This window comes from Ambystoma mexicanum, chromosome 1p, assembly GCF_040938575.1.
Source record: "Ambystoma mexicanum isolate Mex_15411 chromosome 1p, UKY_AmexF1_1, whole genome shotgun sequence".
In the NCBI taxonomy this organism is placed as follows: Eukaryota; Metazoa; Chordata; class Amphibia; order Caudata; family Ambystomatidae; genus Ambystoma; species Ambystoma mexicanum.
The window spans coordinates 142293553-142315352 of NC_090921.1; the positions used below are offsets into that span (position 1 = coordinate 142293553).

General features: G+C 39.6%; 1 protein-coding gene across 1 annotated transcript in view; it reads left to right on the forward strand.

Moving 5' to 3' along the window:
• Positions 1–21800, forward strand: part of ZMYND15 (zinc finger MYND-type containing 15) — a 349574-nt gene that overhangs the window by 55170 nt on the left and 272604 nt on the right. Inside the window, exons 4-5 of the mRNA XM_069612228.1 lie at positions 6772–6927; positions 13440–13600. Coding sequence (XP_069468329.1) covers positions 6772–6927; positions 13440–13600 — 317 coding nt within the window. The remainder of the gene's footprint in view (positions 1–6771; positions 6928–13439; positions 13601–21800) is intronic.

Here is a 21800-nt window from a genome sequence, read left to right on the forward strand (position 1 = left end):
GTATATAATAATGCTACTAATAGTAATAGTATATAATAATGCTACTAATAGTAATAGTATATAGTAATGCTACTAATAGTAATAGTATATAATAATGCTACTAATAGTAATAGTATATAATAATGCTACTAATAATAATAGTATATAGTAATGCTACTAATAGTAATAGTTTATAATAATGCTACTAATAGTAATAGTATATAGTAATGCTACTAATAATAATAGTATATAGTAATGCTACTAATAGTAATAGTTTATAGTAATGCTACTAATAATAATAGTATATAGTAATGCTACTAATAATAATAGTATATAATAATGCTACTAATAATAATAGTATATAGTAATGCTACTAATAATAATAGTATATAGTAATGCTACTAATAGTAATAGTATATAGTAATGCTACTAATAGCAATACTATATAATAATGCTACTAATAGTAATAGTATATAATAATGCTACTAATAGTAATGTATATAATAATGCTACTAATAGTAATAGTATATAGTAATGCTACTAATAGTAATAGTATATAATAATGCTACTAATAATAATAGTATATAGTAATGCTACTAATAGTAATAGTATATAATAATGCTACTAATAGTAATAGTTTATAATAATGCTACTAATAATAATAGTATATAATAATGCTACTAATAGTAATAGTATATAGTAATGCTACTAATAATAATAGTATATAATAATGCTACTAATAGTAATAGTATATAATAATGCTACTAATAATAATAGTATATAGTAATGCTACTAATAGTAATAGTTTATAATAATGCTACTAATAGTAATAGTATATAGTAATGCTACTAATAATAATAGTATATAATAATGCTACTAATAGTAATAGTATATAATAATGCTACTAATAATAATAGTATATAGTAATGCTACTAATAATAATAGTATATAATAATGCTACTAATAGTAATAGTGTATAGTAATGCTACTAATAATAATAGTATATAATAATGCTACTAATAGTAATAGTGTATAATAATGCTACTAATAGTAATAGTATATAGTAATGCTACTAATAGTAATAGTATATAATAATGCTACTAATAGTAATAGTATATAGTAATGCTACTAATAGTAATAGTATATAATAATGCTACTAATAATAATAGTATATAGTAATGCTACTAATAGTAATAGTATATAATAATGCTACTAATAGTAATAGTTTATAATAATGCTACTAATAATAATAGTATATAATAATGCTACTAATAGTAATAGTATATAGTAATGCTACTAATAATAATAGTATATAATAATGCTACTAATAGTAATAGTATATACTAATGCTACTAATAATAATAGTATATAGTAATGCTACTAATAATAATAGTATATAATAATGCTACTAATAGTAATAGTATATAATAATGCTACTAATAATAATAGTATATAGTAATGCTACTAATAGTAATAGTATATAATAATGCTACTAATAGTAATAGTATATAATAATGCTACTAATAATAATAGTATATAGTAATGCTACTAATAATAATAGTATATAGTAATGCTACTAATAGTAATAGTTTATAATAATGCTACTAATAGTAATAGTATATAGTAATGCTACTAATAATAATAGTATATAATAATGCTACTAATAATAATAGTATATAGTAATGCTACTAATAGTAATAGTATATAGTAATGCTACTAATAGCAATACTATATAATAATGCTACTAATAGTAATAGTATATAATAATGCTACTAATAATAATAGTATATAATAATGCTACTAATAGTAATGTATATAATAATGCTACTAATAGTAATAGTATATAGTAATGCTACTAATAGTAATAGTATATAATAATGCTACTAATAATAATAGTATATAGTAATGCTACTAATAGTAATAGTATATAATAATGCTACTAATAGTAATAGTTTATAATAATGCTACTAATAATAATAGTATATAATAATGCTACTAATAGTAATTTTATATAGTAATGCTACTAATAATAATAGTATATAATAATGCTACTAATAGTAATAGTATATAATAATGCTACTAATAATAATAGTATATAGTAATGCTACTAATAATAATAGTATATAGTAATGCTACTAATAGTAATAGTTTATAATAATGCTACTAATAGTAATAGTATATAGTAATGCTACTAATAATAATAGTATATAATAATGCTACTAATAGTAATAGTATATAATAATGCTACTAATAATAATAGTATATAGTAATGCTACTAATAGTAATAGTATATAATAATGCTACTAATAATAATAGTATATAATAATGCTACTAATAGTAATAGTATATAATAATGCTACTAATAATAATAGTATATAGTAATGCTACTAATAATAATAGTATATAATAATGCTACTAATAGTAATAGTATATAGTAATGCTACTAATAATAATAGTATATAATAATGCTACTAATAGTAATAGTATATAATAATGCTACTAATAATAATAGTATATAATAATGCTACTAATAGTAATAGTATATAATAATGCTACTAATAATAATAGTATATAGTAATGCTACTAATAGTAATAGTATATAATAATGCTACTAATAATAATAGTATATAGTAATGCTACTAATAGTAATAGTTTATAATAATGCTACTAATAGTAATAGTATATAGTAATGCTACTAATAGTAATAGTATATAATAATGCTACTAATAGTAATAGTATATAGTAATGCTACTAATAGTAATAGTATATAATAATGCTACTAATAATAATAGTATATAGTAATGCTACTAATAGTAATAGTATATAATAATGCTACTAATAGTAATAGTTTATAATAATGCTACTAATAATAATAGTATATAATAATGCTACTAATAGTAATAGTATATAGTAATGCTACTAATAATAATAGTATATAATAATGCTACTAATAGTAATAGTATATAATAATGCTACTAATAATAATAGTATATAGTAATGCTACTAATAATAATAGTATATAATAATGCTACTAATAGTAATAGTATATAATAATGCTACTAATAATAATAGTATATAGTAATGCTACTAATAGTAATAGTATATAATAATGCTACTAATAGTAATAGTATATAATAATGCTACTAATAATAATAGTATATAGTAATGCTACTAATAGTAATAGTTTATAATAATGCTACTAATAGTAATAGTATATAATAATGCTACTAATAATAATAGTATATAGTAATGCTACTAATAATAATAGTATATAATAATGCTACTAATAATAATAGTATATAGTAATGCTACTAATAGTAATAGTATATAGTAATGCTACTAATAGCAATACTATATAATAATGCTACTAATAGTAATAGTATATAATAATGCTACTAATAATAATAGTATATAATAATGCTACTAATAGTAATGTATATAATAATGCTACTAATAATAATAGTATATAGTAATGCTACTAATAGTAATAGTATATAATAATGCTACTAATAATAATAGTATATAGTAATGCTACTAATAATAATAGTATATAATAATGCTACTAATAGTAATAGTATATAATAATGCTACTAATAGTAATAGTATATAGTAATGCTACTAATAATAATAGTATATAGTAATGCTACTAATAGTAATAGTATATAATAATGCTACTAATAATAATAGTATATAGTAATGCTAGTAATAGTAATAGTATATAGTAATGCTACTAATAAGAATAGTATATAATAATGCTACTAATAGTAATAGTATATAATAATGCTACTAATAATAATAGTATATAGTAATGCTACTAATAATAATAGTATATACATGTTCTGTGTAAAGCGTGTTTTGGGTAGAAAAGCCATATAAATGTCAAATTATTATTATTACTCTAATGCTTAATCTACCCTAACCACTTAGTGTATCCTAACCCCTATCTTACACCGATAACACTGGCCCTCTTCAACCTGCCTATCCATTTCTTGATCAATTACCCAACACCAATATATTAGCCCTAGCCTAACCATAACCCCTACCCTGACATATACCTAGACAGGTAATGTACCCTAACCAGTAAGCAAGCCCCAACATCACCACCCCTCTCACAACCACCGTGACCCTAACCCTTACCCTAAGTCTAACCAAAATATGTAACTCTATCAAAGCACAAGACCACTAGGCACTAGCAACACTACATTTTTGGCTACTTTTCAACTCCATTTGTTGACTACCTTTTGCTTGGCGACCTCTTCACTGCAGTGGTATTTTCACCATCATTTTCTCACTGACTCAATTTGTGTTTGCAACATTTTCACTGGGTACCCATGATGCCCATCATTGGAAATGAGACGAACAGCTGTGTGATGTGCAATGAGAAGAAATACACTAATCATATATTCGTCAATGGGGAATGGGAATGTGGAGGATTGCTATTTCTCAAGGGCGTAAAAGCTGACAGAGGTACTCAGATACAGAAATGGCTGTTCTGCTAACCAGGCCCCCATTTCATTAAACGCCATGCCAAAAGTATTGTTTACACCTCTGCCTTGATGCATCGGTATCCTGTCCTGCAGCTACTGCTATCTAGTGGTACAGAGCAGGTTAATAGGTCACATGTGCCCTGTTTGACAGCTGCTGTGACAGCCAAGTCACTGCAGTGCAGAGGCAGCATTAGAATGTTCACTTCTGCTCGAAACCTATAAGGAAGTATGATAAACCATTGCTTGGTGGAAGGACAATCTGGAAATATAAGCTATACCTAGGTTTTGGTATGGTGGCTGATGGCTCACATAATTATTAAAGCCTCTTCTGATTTGTAGCACACCAATGTTACCCCGATGAATCAGACAAAAGGCAGAATCCATGCATCTGTTGACTCTAATGAAGGATGGAGATCCCCCAGCTGGAGATCTCCTGGAGCCTGGATTCAAAGAGGCAATTACATAACAAAGGCCTGCCTCACACCAGGGGATTGACCACCACAGAGTCTTTGAAGCTGCTTGCTTGGAAAGGGTTGGAGCTAGAACAGTCAGAGAGTACAAATGGGTTCGAGGAAGGATTCCTCTATCTTACTTTTCTGTGTGTGTTTCTCTCCTTCCTGCCCCCTATGCTTACTGTGGAACAAGGCCCTCAGGGTATGGCATTAGGAGGCAAGGGTCACTTGTCTCAAGCACTGGGAATGGACACTTTAAAGAGGATTGCCCTACATCGAATCCCCAGTGGCCCTTTACCTATAAAAGAGGGGGTCTCTCACTACTTCTTTAATTCATTCCTGGAAGAATACATTTTGACCTCTTTTGGGGGTGCAGACCTTTTCAAAGTCCTCCTCCGGTGAGGTTATGAATGAGGTTCCATGGCAGAGGCCTAGCTCCATTGTCTACCTATCCCCAGGGCACATTAGGAGTAAACTATTGCTGGAGCAAGATCTGCCTCTCTGCCAGCTACACTGGTATCTAGGACCTCACTGGAGGTAAAGGGCTCCTGCAGGTGGTAGCTAGCCTCCCCCGGGTTGGGAGAACGAGAACAAGGAATCATCTTGTTCCTGAGCCTCTGGATTGGTACTCACAGCATTCAAACTATATTCACCACTTTCAAACTAGCATGACCTGCAGTGCTGGCTTTTGCACTCCCCTTCGCCCTTCGAGCCATCGCTCACATCTTCAAACCAGTTTGACGCAGCGTCACCTCAGCAAAGCCATCCTCTGTTTGGCTCATCTTTTCAGGCTATGCGTGACCATCAAACCACTCCTGGTGACACAATGGCCTTGAATGGCCTTGTCTCACGTTGTCTTCGAACCACATAGGAGACCGCCGGGAACCCATTCTATGTATACTCACCACTGATGCCAATACAACCTGATGCCTTTGAACCTGGTTCTGCCCACAAGCAATGCATCTCAAAGCCAGATATGACATTGCAGAATCGCCAAAAGCATTGCAGTCAGGCATATTGAGATCCCCTATGCCCTTGGCCCATTTGTAGGAACCCTAGTGACTCGCTTAGCTCCCCTTTGCACCTTTTTCCTAAGGAAACACCCACTTTGAACATTGTGGGATTTGTTGCCTTTTCCTTGCTGGTAAGTATCCAAAGTACTTGCACCATAACATTCGGCATTTCTCTGTCTTCCTTTACAGGGGCGGATTCTTATTGGGGTGTTTTGGTACAGTTTATTTTGCATATTGATGTGCTTAATTAAAGTATACATATTTGTATAGAACCTTGATTGGACATTGCTTTATTTTGGACTGTTGTACTGTTGTAGGTTGGATGTTCAGGTTTTGAGTATATAGCCTGCCCTCAGCCCACATTACCACAAAAGGCAAATGAGGTGTAGCTCTTAACTGTGCCTGTTTCACTTTTATTATTGGGATCACTTGTTACATAGAAGTGTGAGGGCTGAGTAGGTGGCTTAACCAGAACTCACTCTTGTACTCCTGCAGGGCTTTAGTCATTTAATCACAGAGACCCCAAACATATATGGGCCATGAGAAAGCCAAACAACTATTGAATAATGTAAAATAGGAAACCTGATAATGTACCATGATAAGTAGTTTAGCAGCCTTATAATATTAGTGATATTTTGTATACACTTCTGATAATGTCTGTTAGAATATTGCACACCAACCATATAACATAAACATTGAAGCGCTCTACAAACCCTGTAAGGCTGAAAAGGAGGTCACCCAGAAACTATATAACTTCCAATGGGAATTCATGGATCGACTTTGCGATAGCCAAGAGTCATTCACCACTACTCTCTGGTTCTGTCCTCTTGTTCTCTTCAGGCTATTGGAGCAGCTGTTGCCAAGGATAGGTGTGAAGATGACCAAGAACCCGATGAGATCCTGGTCGCAGCGCCAAAACTTCACCTTCCCTGCCATGAGAGTGAAAGGATGCCACGTATGTAAGAGACGCAGCTTTGAGACCCAACTCGCCCCATGGTAAGGCAAACCTTTCACCTAAGGCACCAACTGTGCATCTGGCCATGCATGCGGGAAAGCAGCATCTAAAAACAGGGTCCCCTGGACTATCAGGTAAAGTGCGTAGGATTGAGCTGACAGGCCACAAAGATGCCATGGCCCGAGATGCATAGTGAAACACTGTCATCATTACTTTCTCTATCTCATCTATTTGTTCATGAAATACAGTTTTTCAAAACTATTATTTTTGGTATCCAGTCCCTTGTTCGCCCACACCAATCTAGTTAGGACTGAATGTCCTCTCATTTGCTCGTCAGGTCCTTATTTTGGCCTTTGCTGGCGACATTCATGTAGCCTCACAGTAACAGTATGTGGACATTAATTGATTCTATTTCACTATGTGCTGAGTAAAGGAAGGAGTTTTAGGGTGACTAAGAAGTTTAATTAAAGGCAGTTGAGGGAGTGGAGTGTTAAGTGGGGGGGTCAAAGGGAAGCCTGCCTTCCTTTTTTATTGTTTCACATTTATATCTTGGCTGAGATATGTATTATGTACAAATGCTAGTCTCGAGATTTGTGGGTGGAGTTTTTGGTAAAATTAGGTGTAGGTATTGGAGGTTGAGATTTAGGTAGGAGATCATTTCCAGATTACTTTTAGGACAGGTGACATTAGAGTAGGTGATTAAAAGATATACATTGTTTTTTTTTTTGAGAATTAAATCTTTTTATTGCATTTGAGTAAAAAATCAGAAATTACATGGAGGCAAGGTACAGTACAGGCAACTCGGCTCGAAAGTCATACAAGGGCATCAGTAAGCGAATTAAACAGAATAATAGTCTCCAGTAACTAACCCATTCCTTCCTACCCCAGTACCCTGCCACCCACTCCCAAATAGAACATCTCTGTCCCACCCTCCCAACCCTCAGTAACCAAAAACAACAAACAAACAAATACCCAAATGGAAATAGGTGTCACATTGAGCGTAGTAACAACAATCCAACATCATACAAGACAGTGTCCGATTTGCGGCTCAGTGCTAAACCTCTTTGCCAGGACCCAGAACCTCTCAGCTCACTCTGGGTCTGCAACCCTTTGGTAACAGTTTTGGGCAGCTGAGAAGACTTTGGCTAGAAGGGTTCGCCAGCTTTGCAGTGACTGTGGGTTTGGCTTTTTCCAGTCTAACAAGATAGATTGTATTTCCAAAATGTAACCAACTACATCCTTTTCATTCACCTTGGTATAGAGGCAAAGAACATTTCTTTTATTTCTTTTATTTTTGTATTTACAGTTACACATTTGCCTTTATACATTAGTAAAAAATAAGTTGCTGTTTTTATTTATCTGATTGTTACATAGATCCTAAAATAGACAAAACATAAGCAAATAACACAGTTTATCATATGTGGGCATAAAATAATGTCCTAAGTATTGATCAATTTATTAATTGTATAGAGTGTTACGTGCAAAAATGAGAAGTTAGATCAATAATTATTTATCTAAAGGAAATCATCATTTTATCTCACAAAGCTTTATGAGACCATAAATCTTTGTGAGCATATATCTTTTCCTCCAAGGGGAATTCGAAAATATCTTTCAAAATGAACTTAATACTAAAGATAGTGCCAAGTGTTTCACCTACATTATTTTCCACGATAAAGTCTCGAAAAAGACCGCACTGGGAGAGTGAACACATTTCTCAAAGTACAAGTGCTGTTTTTCCACTAAAATGTGACAATCTAATATTAAGTGATGTAGTATAACTTCACAGTCAGATCCACAAACTCGACAAGTGCAATTCTCTTGTGATATTTTTAGTACTTCCAATGTGTGCAACACGTTGAAACAAAATCTTAGCAGCCACGTTCTTGACTGTAATGAGGGACATTTTTTAACATAGGCAATGCATGATTTTAAAATTGGAAGAGCCACTCTATTTGTCTTATACAGTTTTACATTTATTAGTTTTTCATGGCTATTTATGTAGTTTAGTTCCTTTAATTTCTTTATCATCAATGAAGGATTTCTCGATAATTCATACTGGACAATAGCATATCACATTTCTTGGTAAATTCCAATACGGAGATTTCCCCTTCTCCTTCTCGCACTTTATTTACTACAAGAATTTGGGTTCACCCGTAAGGATCTTATCCATGAAAGCTTAGTCTTTTTCTTGAGACTGTCTATCTCCATGAATGCAGTTCAAGTCTAATCATCGCTATCGGCACTGAGCAAGGTGGATTCAATACAGCCTGCCATAAGGAAACTTCCTACACATTTATATAGTTTAAATCGATGTCATTTAACAACTTCAACCATAGGTTGTACTTGGGGTGACCTTTAATTTCACAAATTTGATTAAAGAAAGTAGCGTAAAAGAGCAGTATTTTACTAAAATGATTTTCATTTGAGTCTGAAACAATCTACTTTCCGACTTTCTTCTGTCTTTAATTACTCCTAAGTTGTTTTTGTTAGTGATGGTGAATCCAAGATATATCAAGTTATCCCCTTCCTCGATCTGGGTGTTATTAATTGACCATGTGAATGTATGCTTATTACGTTTCCCCATAAAGGAGATTTATTTTTATTTTTTGGAGTTAATTTCCAATCTGTTCATTTCTGCGTATTCCCCAAAATGAAAGTAAAGAACATTTGACTATTGTGCTTGGATGTCCATGGCAACAAATTCTCTGTATTGGTAATGTAGGTATCTATTTGTTGTTCACACAATAAAATGACACTATCATATTTTTGAGTTGGTATAAAAATGTCCCAGATTGTTGATGCCCTGCCGATCTAAAAACCTGCCTTGAAGAGCCCAGCCTTTGGGAAAGTGCCTAACAGCCGTGGCCAAGTAATTTATGGGATGCGTGATAAAAGTTTAGAATGAGAGTCAGGGTTTCTACAGCAATACACTGTATTTATATACCACAATTGATACACAAACATGACAAAGCAATAGGCAATATGGCACACAATTGGATCATTAGACCACTGAAGACATAATATATAACGGCAACCAAACCAATTCTTCATGGCGGATTTCTAACTAATATGGTTTTCAACCGAGAAGAGAAGTGTAAAGGGCACACTTTCCACTTGACAGCAGTTAATCATGAGAGTCATTTTCAACTCTACAGGGCGAAATATGCCTCCTAACAGTGTAGGTCCTCCTTTCAGGGCACCTCCCCAAGGACATAACCATGACACCATGACAATGTGTTTGTTGCGTGAAGAAATAAACAAATAATGGTTCAGGAGAACCACCCCACATCTACTTGGCTTGTCTGCACATGCCCAGCTTGAAAACGAAGTCTCGGAATAGACAGTTCTCAGAATTCGACCTGCACAAGAAGTCCATAACTGTGCCCCTTCTGGCCTACCATCCTTTAGGGGTGATCCTATAGGTCAGGGGATTTTCACAACCTAAAAGTGTAGTCTAGCGCCAGAACCCAGAACAAAAGAAGCAGACATGCTCCTAGAAAGTCAGACCCACTAGAGAAAGATGTTGGTGTTGCCAACACTTCTCACACAGTTGCACATTTACAAAAAAGGCTTAGGCTTCTTATGTAGCCTTCATGGCACATACATATAGACCTTACACAGTCCGCATCTTCGGCATGCGACACCACACTCTATGCACACCAGTCCATCCTCTCTAGCGCTGTAATTATCCATTTGCTTACCGTGGCTGACCCCACTACAGTGTTCCCTGTCCCATCCAGCCATGCACTGATCTCAGATATCCTACCATCATTTATAGAACCTATGTGAGTAAGAGACAGAATAGCGATAGAAAATCAACCACGTTGTCTGGGGAAAGGTGGAGTTTGTCAAAGAGATGAGATGTGAATCTACCAAGACAGATCAGCCATGAAATGCTGATTTTGCTGGAAACATGCAGCACCGTCTCCTATGTTTCTGATTGCCTGGCCTCTAAAGGAGAGTTTGCAAGCAATGTTAAGTTGCGGAATTTTGACTGATAGAATTTGGAGAAGGTTTCCAGTATTCAGAACAATGATACGAAAGCGTCTGTAACTCATATGATTTTGAACAAAAATGTTGATTGGCTGATTATAATTCCGAAAGTCCAAATGGAATTTTACTTGGCTCAAGTACACTTCATTTACTTTGGATCTTTTTAGGTATCATGTTTTCTCATCTGAAGATTCTCCATTGGAATGTAAAGGGCCTGAATTCCCCTGTAAAAAGGAAACAACCCATCTTTTGGACAAGCACTCTAAGCTGAATGGCTTGTACAACAGACAATTCTTCAAATGCTTTAGATCGAGGTTGAGATGTGTGTGTTTCATTTCATTTCGGAAACCCTTACGGTATCAGTTGCCAAGTCAAAAAGTGGATTCGGAGGGTAGATTTGCGATGCTGTGCAGGTTGTCAGAGAGTGAGTCTCTGGTGATTGCTAACGTGCATGCGCTTAATGTCGCTCAGGATGTATTTGGAGTTTGCATGAGTTTGGTTTGCAGTGATAGTTTATAGCGTTTCCAAAGCTGTGTAGCATGACTTGTAAGTCCAAGCTGCAGGTGACATACTGAGAAGAACATTAGTAACACTCCATAGGAACTTAGGAGGATGTGGCGTTTAGTGGATACTTGGAGGTGCTTGGTTCCTAGATAAAAACAATTCACCTGTTATTCTTTGCACATAAGGTGTTACCAAGGATTGTCTTTTTTCTATTATCTAGCCCTTTACTAAGTAGCATGCAGACAGCAGAGGTTATGGCGATAGTTGTCTTTGACTATCCAGATAGCTCTGTAGTGGCTGATTTCTCTTCAGGAGACAGGCAGAAGAGGGGGTATGTCAATGACTGCTTGCTGGTGGATACTCATTTTGTGGAATATATGCAAAAGAGATTGGACGTTATATCAAAGAAAATGAGTGATCTGTGTCAGACTACTTTGGGGCTCATTTTCTATAAAGGAGTAATTTGGCTGCGGGGAACCAATACGTTTATGATTTAATGAAAGGCCCCTTTTGCACTTCACATTTGCACGTGAGTAAATTCTCTGTGGCATGCTGGCATGCCAGGCAGTGTTTACTTTTTATTGTGATTGCCGCTGATAATGCTTGGAGGGCAGGCAGCACTCACATTTAAATGAAACCTATGGCGAGCATGTCGGGGAGAGTTTAATTGTAATTGTAATTGTACAAGCCATGTAATTGTGCGAGCATGGCAGTGTGTACAATGGACCCCATGGGGATATCCAGCATTTGCGCTGGCATGAAAATATATGCCGGTACTGATGCTGGAGTATTTGTATGGTGGAGAAGAAGGGAGCAACGGAAATGCCAGTTGCCTACCGGCCCTAGTATCCACCATATAAATGATTGAATATGTAGCGTGGCGTGATTGAAAGGCGTTAAAGCCTTACTCAAGGCTTTACGCTTTCAGACACATTACGCCACTATCGAACATGAGCTCCTCTGTGTTCTGAGATGCCATGTAGGTGGTGATTCATGGCAGAGTAATGAGATCTGAATGTGGCTGAGGAGGTTATTTTGTGGGACCCGTCTAAGGAAAGTCGCCAAGGCATGTTAAGGGCATGTGTGCAGTTTTATTCCTATTTGGCTTAACGGCAGGGAGGGAAGTTGAGAACTGAGGTTGAGAACAAGTATACAAATTAAGTTGCCACTCTGGAATGGTGAAGGTTCTGATTTATAACCCAGCAATTTGTAAAGTATACAAAATGTGAGGGAACAATCATGAAATACACCTACAACAAACATACTTGACTGCTGGTGAGGTTGAAATGGCAAATTGGAACAGTTCACTGGAGGCTGTGATTGAAGTGATTAGTTCTATGCAGACCCAGAAGTGTCCTTGAATCAATGACCTCACAGACCAATTTTATAAAAGGTTCATAGATTTACTATTGCTGGTCACAAATTTGATGGGGCCTATAATGATAACACTGATCTCAAAACCCCAGGAAGTTCACACCAGTTTTGTGTACTTAATGTAGATATTAAGATCCTCGCGAAGGTCATTGCCAGGAAACTGATTGGGGGTGATCCCTCACCTTGAGCATATGCATCAGCCAGGTTTTGCTGGGTGGGTTGAGATATCACTGGGGATGTGGCCCATCTGTTATATAGAAACCTGCAAATCAAGCTTTCTGAGATCGAAGGAGAATACTTGACACTGTGGGTTGAAGTGGGCGCAATAAAAATAATACTATTACCAAATATTCTTTATCTGTTCAATATATTACTATTTCCTTTCTCCACAAAGAACATGAAAAGCATTTATACAATATTTAACTTAGCCAAATTTAACAAAGGGTATATTCCACTATTGGATGAGGCTCAACGGTGACATATGCTGGGGGAAAAGGCTCTTGTACTAAATCATGCTACACTTTGTACTCTGTCATGAAACAGAGATGCAGTGGCAGTGGACCTTTTAGAAAACTACTGCCCTCTGTTGAAAGACCTGGTGGGTCGCTACCTCAGAGTCGAATATATCCTCCTATATCTAAACTCCATTTCTTCCTACCTGACCATGCTTCTCTCCATGCAGTACGAGGTGTAAGGCAGTGCTCTACTGCTCTGAGCGGTGTCGGAAAATTGACTGGAAGAAGAGTCCTGAGGACGTAAGTCACCAGTACTGGTGCGAGAAGATGCGGGGTTACATGAGCCGCACCCAGGAGCTGGCCGATTTCCCTTTCAAGTATGCATCTGGTAAGCAAACATGAGTTTTTGTCCTTTCCATCCAATGAATCAGATTACAAGTATGGTTTTATATGCGTACAGTGGTTGTAAATATATTTCCTACGTAGGGATCTGGCCAATATTATTAGTCCCAAGACGTCATTTCTTCTCCATCTACTGTCTTATGGATGTGTCTCAGTATCTTCCCTCTCTACTTAGATCAACTCTCTTGATGTCTTCCAATACCCATCCAACATCAGTTTCTGCAATCTCACCCATGGCCTTAGTGTCCCCATATACACTCACATCAGCACCTCAGTTTCACTGACTCTCCTATTTCCCTTTGGTAATGTCTGGAACATTCTCCTACCTCCATGCCCCCAACCCTCCTACCACATAATCCCTCAGATCTCGCCTCCCTTCCATTTTTACTCTTTCCTGTGTCTCAATTTCTCATGCTAAAACAGATTGAACACACTTCAAATCACATTCTTCCCAGCCTCGTTGGGGGGAAAGTGCCATCTATGGAGAAGTTTGATAACATTGAAGGCAAGCGTCCCCAACCAGCACGATCCTCCCCGCAATGAGAGACAATAATGGACTCTCCCAAGATGGGAATAAGGCCACGACAAAGTGCGGGTGAGCGTAAATGGGAGTTTATCAATCAGAATAGGGCGTGCAAAGAACTCTGCAAACTCCGAGAGCGCTCTGTCTGACAATAGCAAAGACAGGCGTATATATTTACAAAGAACGTCATCAGAACCTACATACTATAGGGGGCACAAGTTCATGGGGATTGGGTGGCGACGACTAGCCATAGGTGCTGCTGCGATGTGGTTGGCCATGGCTGGAGGACGTCACTGGTTAGCCTCGTGGGTAGGGCTGGGCCTGGTCGGTCAGCTGGGTTCATCCAGGCGGTGTTGTTGTGCCCCGGTGGCCTGTGTCAGAGATGAATGTCTTTTCCTGACTTCTTTGCCCTATGCCATGCACACCGCAATCATTCACCCATTTGCAATATTATCTTCCTTAGTAAATCTTCCAATAGGTTATTCTACAGGTTAATGCAACACAGGAGGAATGCACCTAGAGTGGGGTTTGTTGGCGATTTATCAATACAAGGTTACCAGCGTCCTGTGGACCGGGTACCATAGGTCGTGGGGTTAGGTCTCAGGGCATGGGACAGGCAGTCCATGTCATCATGTCTTGTTAGAAGTCTTTATGGATGTGTTGCTGTAATGTTGCCATAATATTGGATGACCTAATTTTACAGGGGCCATTAATCTAAGGTGAGCCGATGGGTTGTGGGGCTTAAGAAAGGGCGCCTCTGGATCTGTGGTTCCAGGCGGAGGTTTACTGCTGGGTTGTAAATAATACAGGTAGCGGGCCATTGGCCTTGGGTGCTGCAGGGGGAACTACAAATCTTTGAAGCGGCTCCAGGCAAGTTGGGGGATGTGGAGCAGCGCGGCACAGGCCTCTGTTTTTTTCGTCTGGCAGGCTTTGCTGGGAGGGAGGGGGAATGGCCTTGCATGTGCTCCCAAAGGTATTTTCCTCGTGTGTTGCCGATTTTAGGTGGAAGAAGTATAAACATTCAAATAATCTATAATACTAATTGAGTCATTCCAAAGCTCACGTTTTAACATTGCTAATGCCTTTCATATAGTCAATCCGAGCACATTACTTGTACACTATGTTTTTGACAACTACAACATTTTGTTACATGCTTATACATTCGTGGTAAGTGAGGTAGTAGTAAGGTTGGTGGAGCACATAGAGACAACTGGCCACTGAGACTGATGGCAGGGGCACATAGTGGGCTTACACACACATGCATATGGTGCACTTTCGTGTACCCTTTAAACGAGCCCTCAATATGGTTGCATTTGTCTTTTCTTTGCACTCTAGCAGCATTAGTTCGGTTGTGGCGCGGGACCGTGGGGTGCAATCTTTTCAATGACATACATAACACAAAAACCCCCGGGACGTTTTTACTATTTGCGCATAACTGCCGGGATTTGGGTGCTTCATTCCTAATGTCGTATGAGCTCACATTCTGCCATATTTATACATTTGACAGGTTTTTTAGTCAGAGAGGTTGTGGGAAGAATGCTTTCATCGCAGGTAGCTTTCTTATTAGTATTTGGAAACTTTGCTTTTGTCCAAAGATCATTTTACAGTTCTTTTTCCACCCAGGCCCTGCTGGCCGGGTCATGCTGGGAACAGCGATACACTGCGGAAGGTGAAATGTTACAGTGTTGGTATCTTACACTAGCTCATGTCCGTCTTGTTCGTGGGAACGGGCTCTCAGTGGATCTGCCAGGGAGCTGTGACCACAGGGATAATTGAAACTTTCCAAAGGTGGGGGCCGCGTTGCGGTGCGCAGGGCTCACACCATCTTCATTGGACAAAATGGTTTCCGAGGCCTAGCTAAATTCAGCAGGTTTGCTCAATGTCTTCGGCAGGTGACCCACCCACCACCTGGGCCCTGATGGTAGTGAGGGGACCCCTGACGAGCCATGGTCCTCACCCAAGGAAGGGGATGCAGGGGAGGGGGGTCTTTTGGACCAATCCTCCCCTACATTTCCCCCCTTTCGTTACTTAAGTAATGAATTCTTTAAATCCTCCAATCTCCTACATTCTTCCTCGTCAATTAAGGCGTCATCCCATGCAGGTGTGCCTTTTATCGGCATCCATGCCCTGCACACCCCTCTCAGGCTCTGACCTCTCCCTGCATATTCATCTGGGGTACAAGTCAGGTATATGCATCATTTCTCCCCTTCCAAGTCCACCCACACCTCCTCGTACCATTCTAGCATACAGGGCTCTTTAATGGTAGTGTGCCACAGTTTGTCTACTATATCCCTGTCGTGGTACCTAGGCACTAACTGATATCTCGGTGTGTCATCTGTTCCTGTTTGTACCTGTGCCTCCTGCATAGCTTGTATTGTACCGTGGGTGTTGCCCATTGTCACCATCATCATTTCACCATTCGGTACTGCGTTAGCACAACATCAAAGACCCACCTGGCACAGGCAAAAAATAAAGAGGAGGAATATTACAGCCAGCATCAAAAATTTCACAGTCATTCCCAGCCACGATGGGACCCAGGAGAAGAGATTGTCGAACCACGTGCTTTCTTCCGCTCCACCTTCGATTCTCATTCTTTCTCCTAGGTTATGTACTGCCTCGATCACATGGGACAGTGAGCCGTTGTCTGCGTCTTCGGAAGGTACAAAAGTGCAGCAGGCACTTCCGATTTTTCGGAAAACACCTCCGTCCATCGCTGTCAACAGGTCCAGGACATACCTGTTTTGCATGGTCATCAGCCGTAGTGCTCTCAGTTCCACTTTTATTACGTTAAACCCTTCTTCAGTGTCATTAGCCAGCTGGATCAGCTCCGAACGTGTGATTTGGAGCCACTTTGCATTTGCTCGCGCCTGGATACTTGGGATGAGTGAGGCAAAAAATGTCTCTGCAGAGCTGAATAATCGATATCTATCCGGGATCTGTGGCAGCAATTCTGATGATGCCTTTGATATATAGTTCGTTGATCGTTTGTTTCGGGACAGCACCCCTTCCTTGTTCCCGGAAGACAGGACATATACTTGTGGCTATGCAGTTTGCTGGGCCGCACCCTGTTGGGTGTTTCTTCGCACCTTCTTGCTCCCATCAATGTGGCTTTCCGGGATTACCATTAGTGGGGAGTGTAGGATGGCCATCGAGCAACTGCCACTCCATGATTGTGGGAGGTGCAGGTATGCTTGGTTGCCACATACCCAATATGTATCCTTGAGTGCTGCTTTTCCTTTTTACAAATCTTGGATGGTGAGGGTCTTGTTACAGTTCTTGTTTGCCCCCATGGAAGTTTTCCCGTCTCCTTTAAAACACAGTTCATAGTCTATTTCCATCTGCAGCTTGAAGGGTTTTTCAATGGCCGTTACCCAAGTTAATTTTGAGATGTGTTCTTTCCATACTGGTGTGCATGTTTCTTCTATCCATTGCAGCTTCTCTGGTGCCACACCTCTCAGTGCTTCAGCCTTGCACATTACTTCTTCGGCCTTCCACTTGTTGTCTGAAAAAAGTGTCCCTTGTATTATGAAAAATGGCTCTTCCAGACATACCACTCCTACTGTCTTTGGATAGCAGGTTTTCTCGTTCTGCAGCATTCTAAAAGTTACTTCATGTGCCTGGAAGGTGTTCTTAATTCTGCACAACGTGAGATGAAGGAGACACTGGGCATCGACAATAGGCAACTCTTTGGGCAACAATACTTTTGGTGTGCCTGAAGCATGGGGAATGAGGGAGCAGACATAACAGCTCTCATTTGTTGTTTGCTTAGCTGTTGCACTCATGTCTGCATACCATTTATTTGTCTGGTGCGGGTGTCGTGGGTCTTCCATTTTGTCTAATCCTAACCCATAATACTCATCATACTTCTCCTCCCCACCTCTCTTTTTCGTCTGTTATTTCTTTGTCTAATATATTTCCCGGCTTCATGGGCAATGGACAATGTAGGTCCCCCTTTCTCCTTCCCGCCCCCCTTTGCCCAGTCATCATATAATATTTCATATGTCGCTGTCATTTTTTCATTTTCTTTATGTTGTCCAACAGTGTGTTTTTGGATGCGGGGGCGGGCTGGCTAGTGGGGGTGATATATAGCCAGGATATAGCAGCGGGGTTACGATCATTTAGACTGCGGGCACTGTAATTAGATACTCTTGGTGGGGTCATTGTGTTATCTTGCACTTTTCCCTGCAGACCTTCATTTTTCGAGATGACAGCATTGGCTGGTGTGGTGTAATATCCCCATACAAGTTTAGTTCCATCCCATACCAAAAAATCACCTTCTTTAGTATTTACAATTGCTGTTTCATTTGTCACATTAGTCCTGTTAGTCCCTCCCCCCTCGTTCATCTCGATAGAGATGAACGCTATGAACCAATAAGTAATCAGGCCAAACATAATTGTGAAAAATAATGTAATGCACACAGATAATCCACACTCATACGAGTATCTACATCTCTCAGGTAAAAATTCCCTATATCTAATAAATCTATCCGTTGCAGGCTGCCCGTGAGATGCCATGGTAGCTCCTGTTTGAGATATAAAAGTGCATTAAGGGCATGCATGTAAACATTTTGTTGGCACTACTAGTGCCAAGATATCATGGAAAGGGAATGGAAGTGGGTAGGGGAGTGGGGTTGTGGATGTACAGACAAGGGAGCAGACATTATACATTTTTGTCACATTATTGTTTACTCATAGGTTCACCCTTTTTTTTTTCAATCTTTTTATCCATAAAGATCCCCATAAATGTAATCGTTCTTATCATCAGTTTTCTCAGTCAGGTGCATTTCCGTCACACAAATATTCACATTCACTCCGTATTTTTATTCGCACTAGTTGCTGTTGTCTGCGCCCCCTCATCCACCTCTTCCTGCACCCTATCATATGCCCTTCGTACATCTGTCAAATGTATCCAATATTTAAGGCCCTTCACTTTTACGGCGGTAGGAGTGCAAAATACCACTTCATATGGTCCGTGGAATCGTGGTGCATTCCACCGGCGCACAAAGCTTCGGACATAGATGAATTCTCCCGGCATCAATTGTACCTGTTTTTTAGGTTCCGTAAGGGGCCCCGTTGTGTTCCCTTCTTCTCATGTGAAAGGTGGTGAGAGCTGCTTTGATATGGAGCACGCTGCCCTAGTTAGTTTTTTCAAGTATTTAGTGAACTCATCTCCCAATATCGCAGCGCTTCTGGGCGCGTCTGAGTGTTGGCGCAGTGGGGAGTGTGCTGTATGCATTCGTCTTCCCGTCACAATTTTGTGCGGGGACAAATGGTGATCCTTGCTTGGCTGATTTCTCAGCTCAAACAGTGCAAGGGGCAAACAGTAAACCCTGTTCTTCTTTAAAGAGAAGCACAACTTTGATAATCTCCCTTTTAACAGGCCGTTCATCTTTTCTACCACGCCATTACTTTGAGGATGATAAATCGAGCATAATTTATGTTTTATTCCCAATAGTGTCGTTACTTCCTTGAAAAGCTCGTTCACAAAGTGAATGCCGTTGTCTGAGCGAACCACGTCACAAATTCCCCAGCACGGGAATACTTCCCTTACTAGGAACTTTGTGGCGCTTTTAGCATCAGGTCGTGCACATGGGCCTGCTTCCACCCATCTCGAAAAGGGGCATACAACCACAATCATGTAGCGTGCCCCATTACATCTCTCTCCCATATCCGCGTAGTCAATGTGTAGCTCTCTGAATGGCCCAATCGGTCTTAGAATTGTTCCCCTGAGTGTACGTAATGTCATTCCAGAGTAGTATATCTGGCATGTTGAGGACTCCATTGTCAATCTAGATATGTGCTCCTGAAGACCGGGCACGAACCACTCTTCTTGTATCTCCGCTGCAAAGTGTTGTTTTGTGTTGTGTGCTGGGAAGTGTAATTGTTGAAACGCTGTTTCTAATAGGTTTACTGGCATTACCACTTTTCCTGAGTTATTTTGTCGCCAGAGCAAGTCTGTTGCTGATTGGCTGCACCCTCGTTTTACCCACATCATCTTCTCATCCTCACTTGCTCCTTCCTGTAACTCTAGTATTTGTGATTGTCATGATCTCTGCTTCCAAAAGATCAGGACTTGCCCGACTCCCTTGGAAGCAGACCCATAACCCCGGTTCCGAGTGCCAGCCAGTCCCAATTGGGACCTTTTGGACCCTGTCCTGGCGCCAGTGGCACCAGGCTCATAAAGATGCCCAGTCCCAGCGCTGGAAGCGCCGGGCTCATAATGCTTGGGTGGACTTACCTGCAGCAGACCATGCTGCTTACTTACCTGCCAGTTGAACCCCTGATCCTCTTCTGTTTGGGACTACTTTTCCTGTTGGGTGGGGCAGGAGCCACTCCCTAGGTTCAGAACACTGGAACTCTTCTGGAAAGCAGGAACTCTTTTCTTAGGCGTGGCTGTGGAAGGAGACACCTAAGCACTACAGGAGGCTATTTAAACCACACCCGATGGATGAATCTTGCTTTGCGTTATTCTGCATTCTCTGCAGCAGAACGCTCATCGTGTCTTCCGCTTCTGATCCTGGGCCTAAGGGAACAAAGGCTTACCATCCTAAAATCCAGTCTTCAGCAGCACCTGTAAAGACAAAGAAAGAACAGGTTAGCACTACGGTCTTCAGTGGCGCTGCATTCCGGCATCTGAAAGACAAAGGCTTACCTACTCTTCGCATGCTCCGGAGGTCTTCGCACTGCATTCCGGCATCTGAAAGACAAAAGCTTACCAGTTCTTCGCACGCTCCGGAGGCCTTCGGCGCTGCATCCCGCATCTGAAAGACAAAAGAAGGTGCGTTTAAAGACATTGGGCAACTTTATTACTCACGTGCCATTACTCCTTCCCACGCCGAATCCAGTGGGTATTCCAGCACCCTTCAGCTTCTCTAAAGCTCCGAACTTGTACCTGCAAGATAAAAGGGACAGTTAGTGCGCATCGTGAAGCAGGCTACAAGCGCTTACTTACGTGCTTCCAGGCGCTTCTATTCCTCACGCAGGTTCGATCCTCAACTCTCATCAGCCCGCCATCCGCCATCGCCGGAACCCTGCAAAACAAGAGATATCATTACAAAAGACTTTTAAGACATTTGAAGTGCCCAGAACTTACCGTTCGTGCAGTTAACGACGGACAGCAGTCCTCTGAGGTCAAGAGGCCTGCACCCTTATCCAGTGAAGAAACTGGTTACGGCACCCTGCCCCGAGGCAGATGGAGAGCTCGGCGTTCACTTACCTAAGGTGAGGGTGTTAACCTTTGGGGTTCTACAGGAGAAGAGAAAGGGAAGAGGAGACAGGCACCCAATAACCCCAGTTCATTAATCCCATATTTTCTATCTGCAGACATCTTACTCTTCGAGTCAGACATGCAGTGCACAGAGGTCCAGCCCAAAGAGCCAACCGTGTGTTACACATCACCTTTGAAGATACAGCATTCACCCAGTCAAGACCGGCGCCTCTGCGGGAATCAGGTGAGCGTTACAGTGATATGGGCATCGCATTGTATCCCTCTGGGAGCTCTTCATTTGTCTAGTGCTGCAGCATGTACTCACCTGTTTCATGTTTTTCAAAGTATGAAGCTTCCTTGGCAGCAGCGTCCGCTGCCGCGTTTCCCAAAGACACAACGTCTGTGTTGGACGTATGTGCTTGGCACTTCACTATCGCTACCACTGTTGGATCTCGT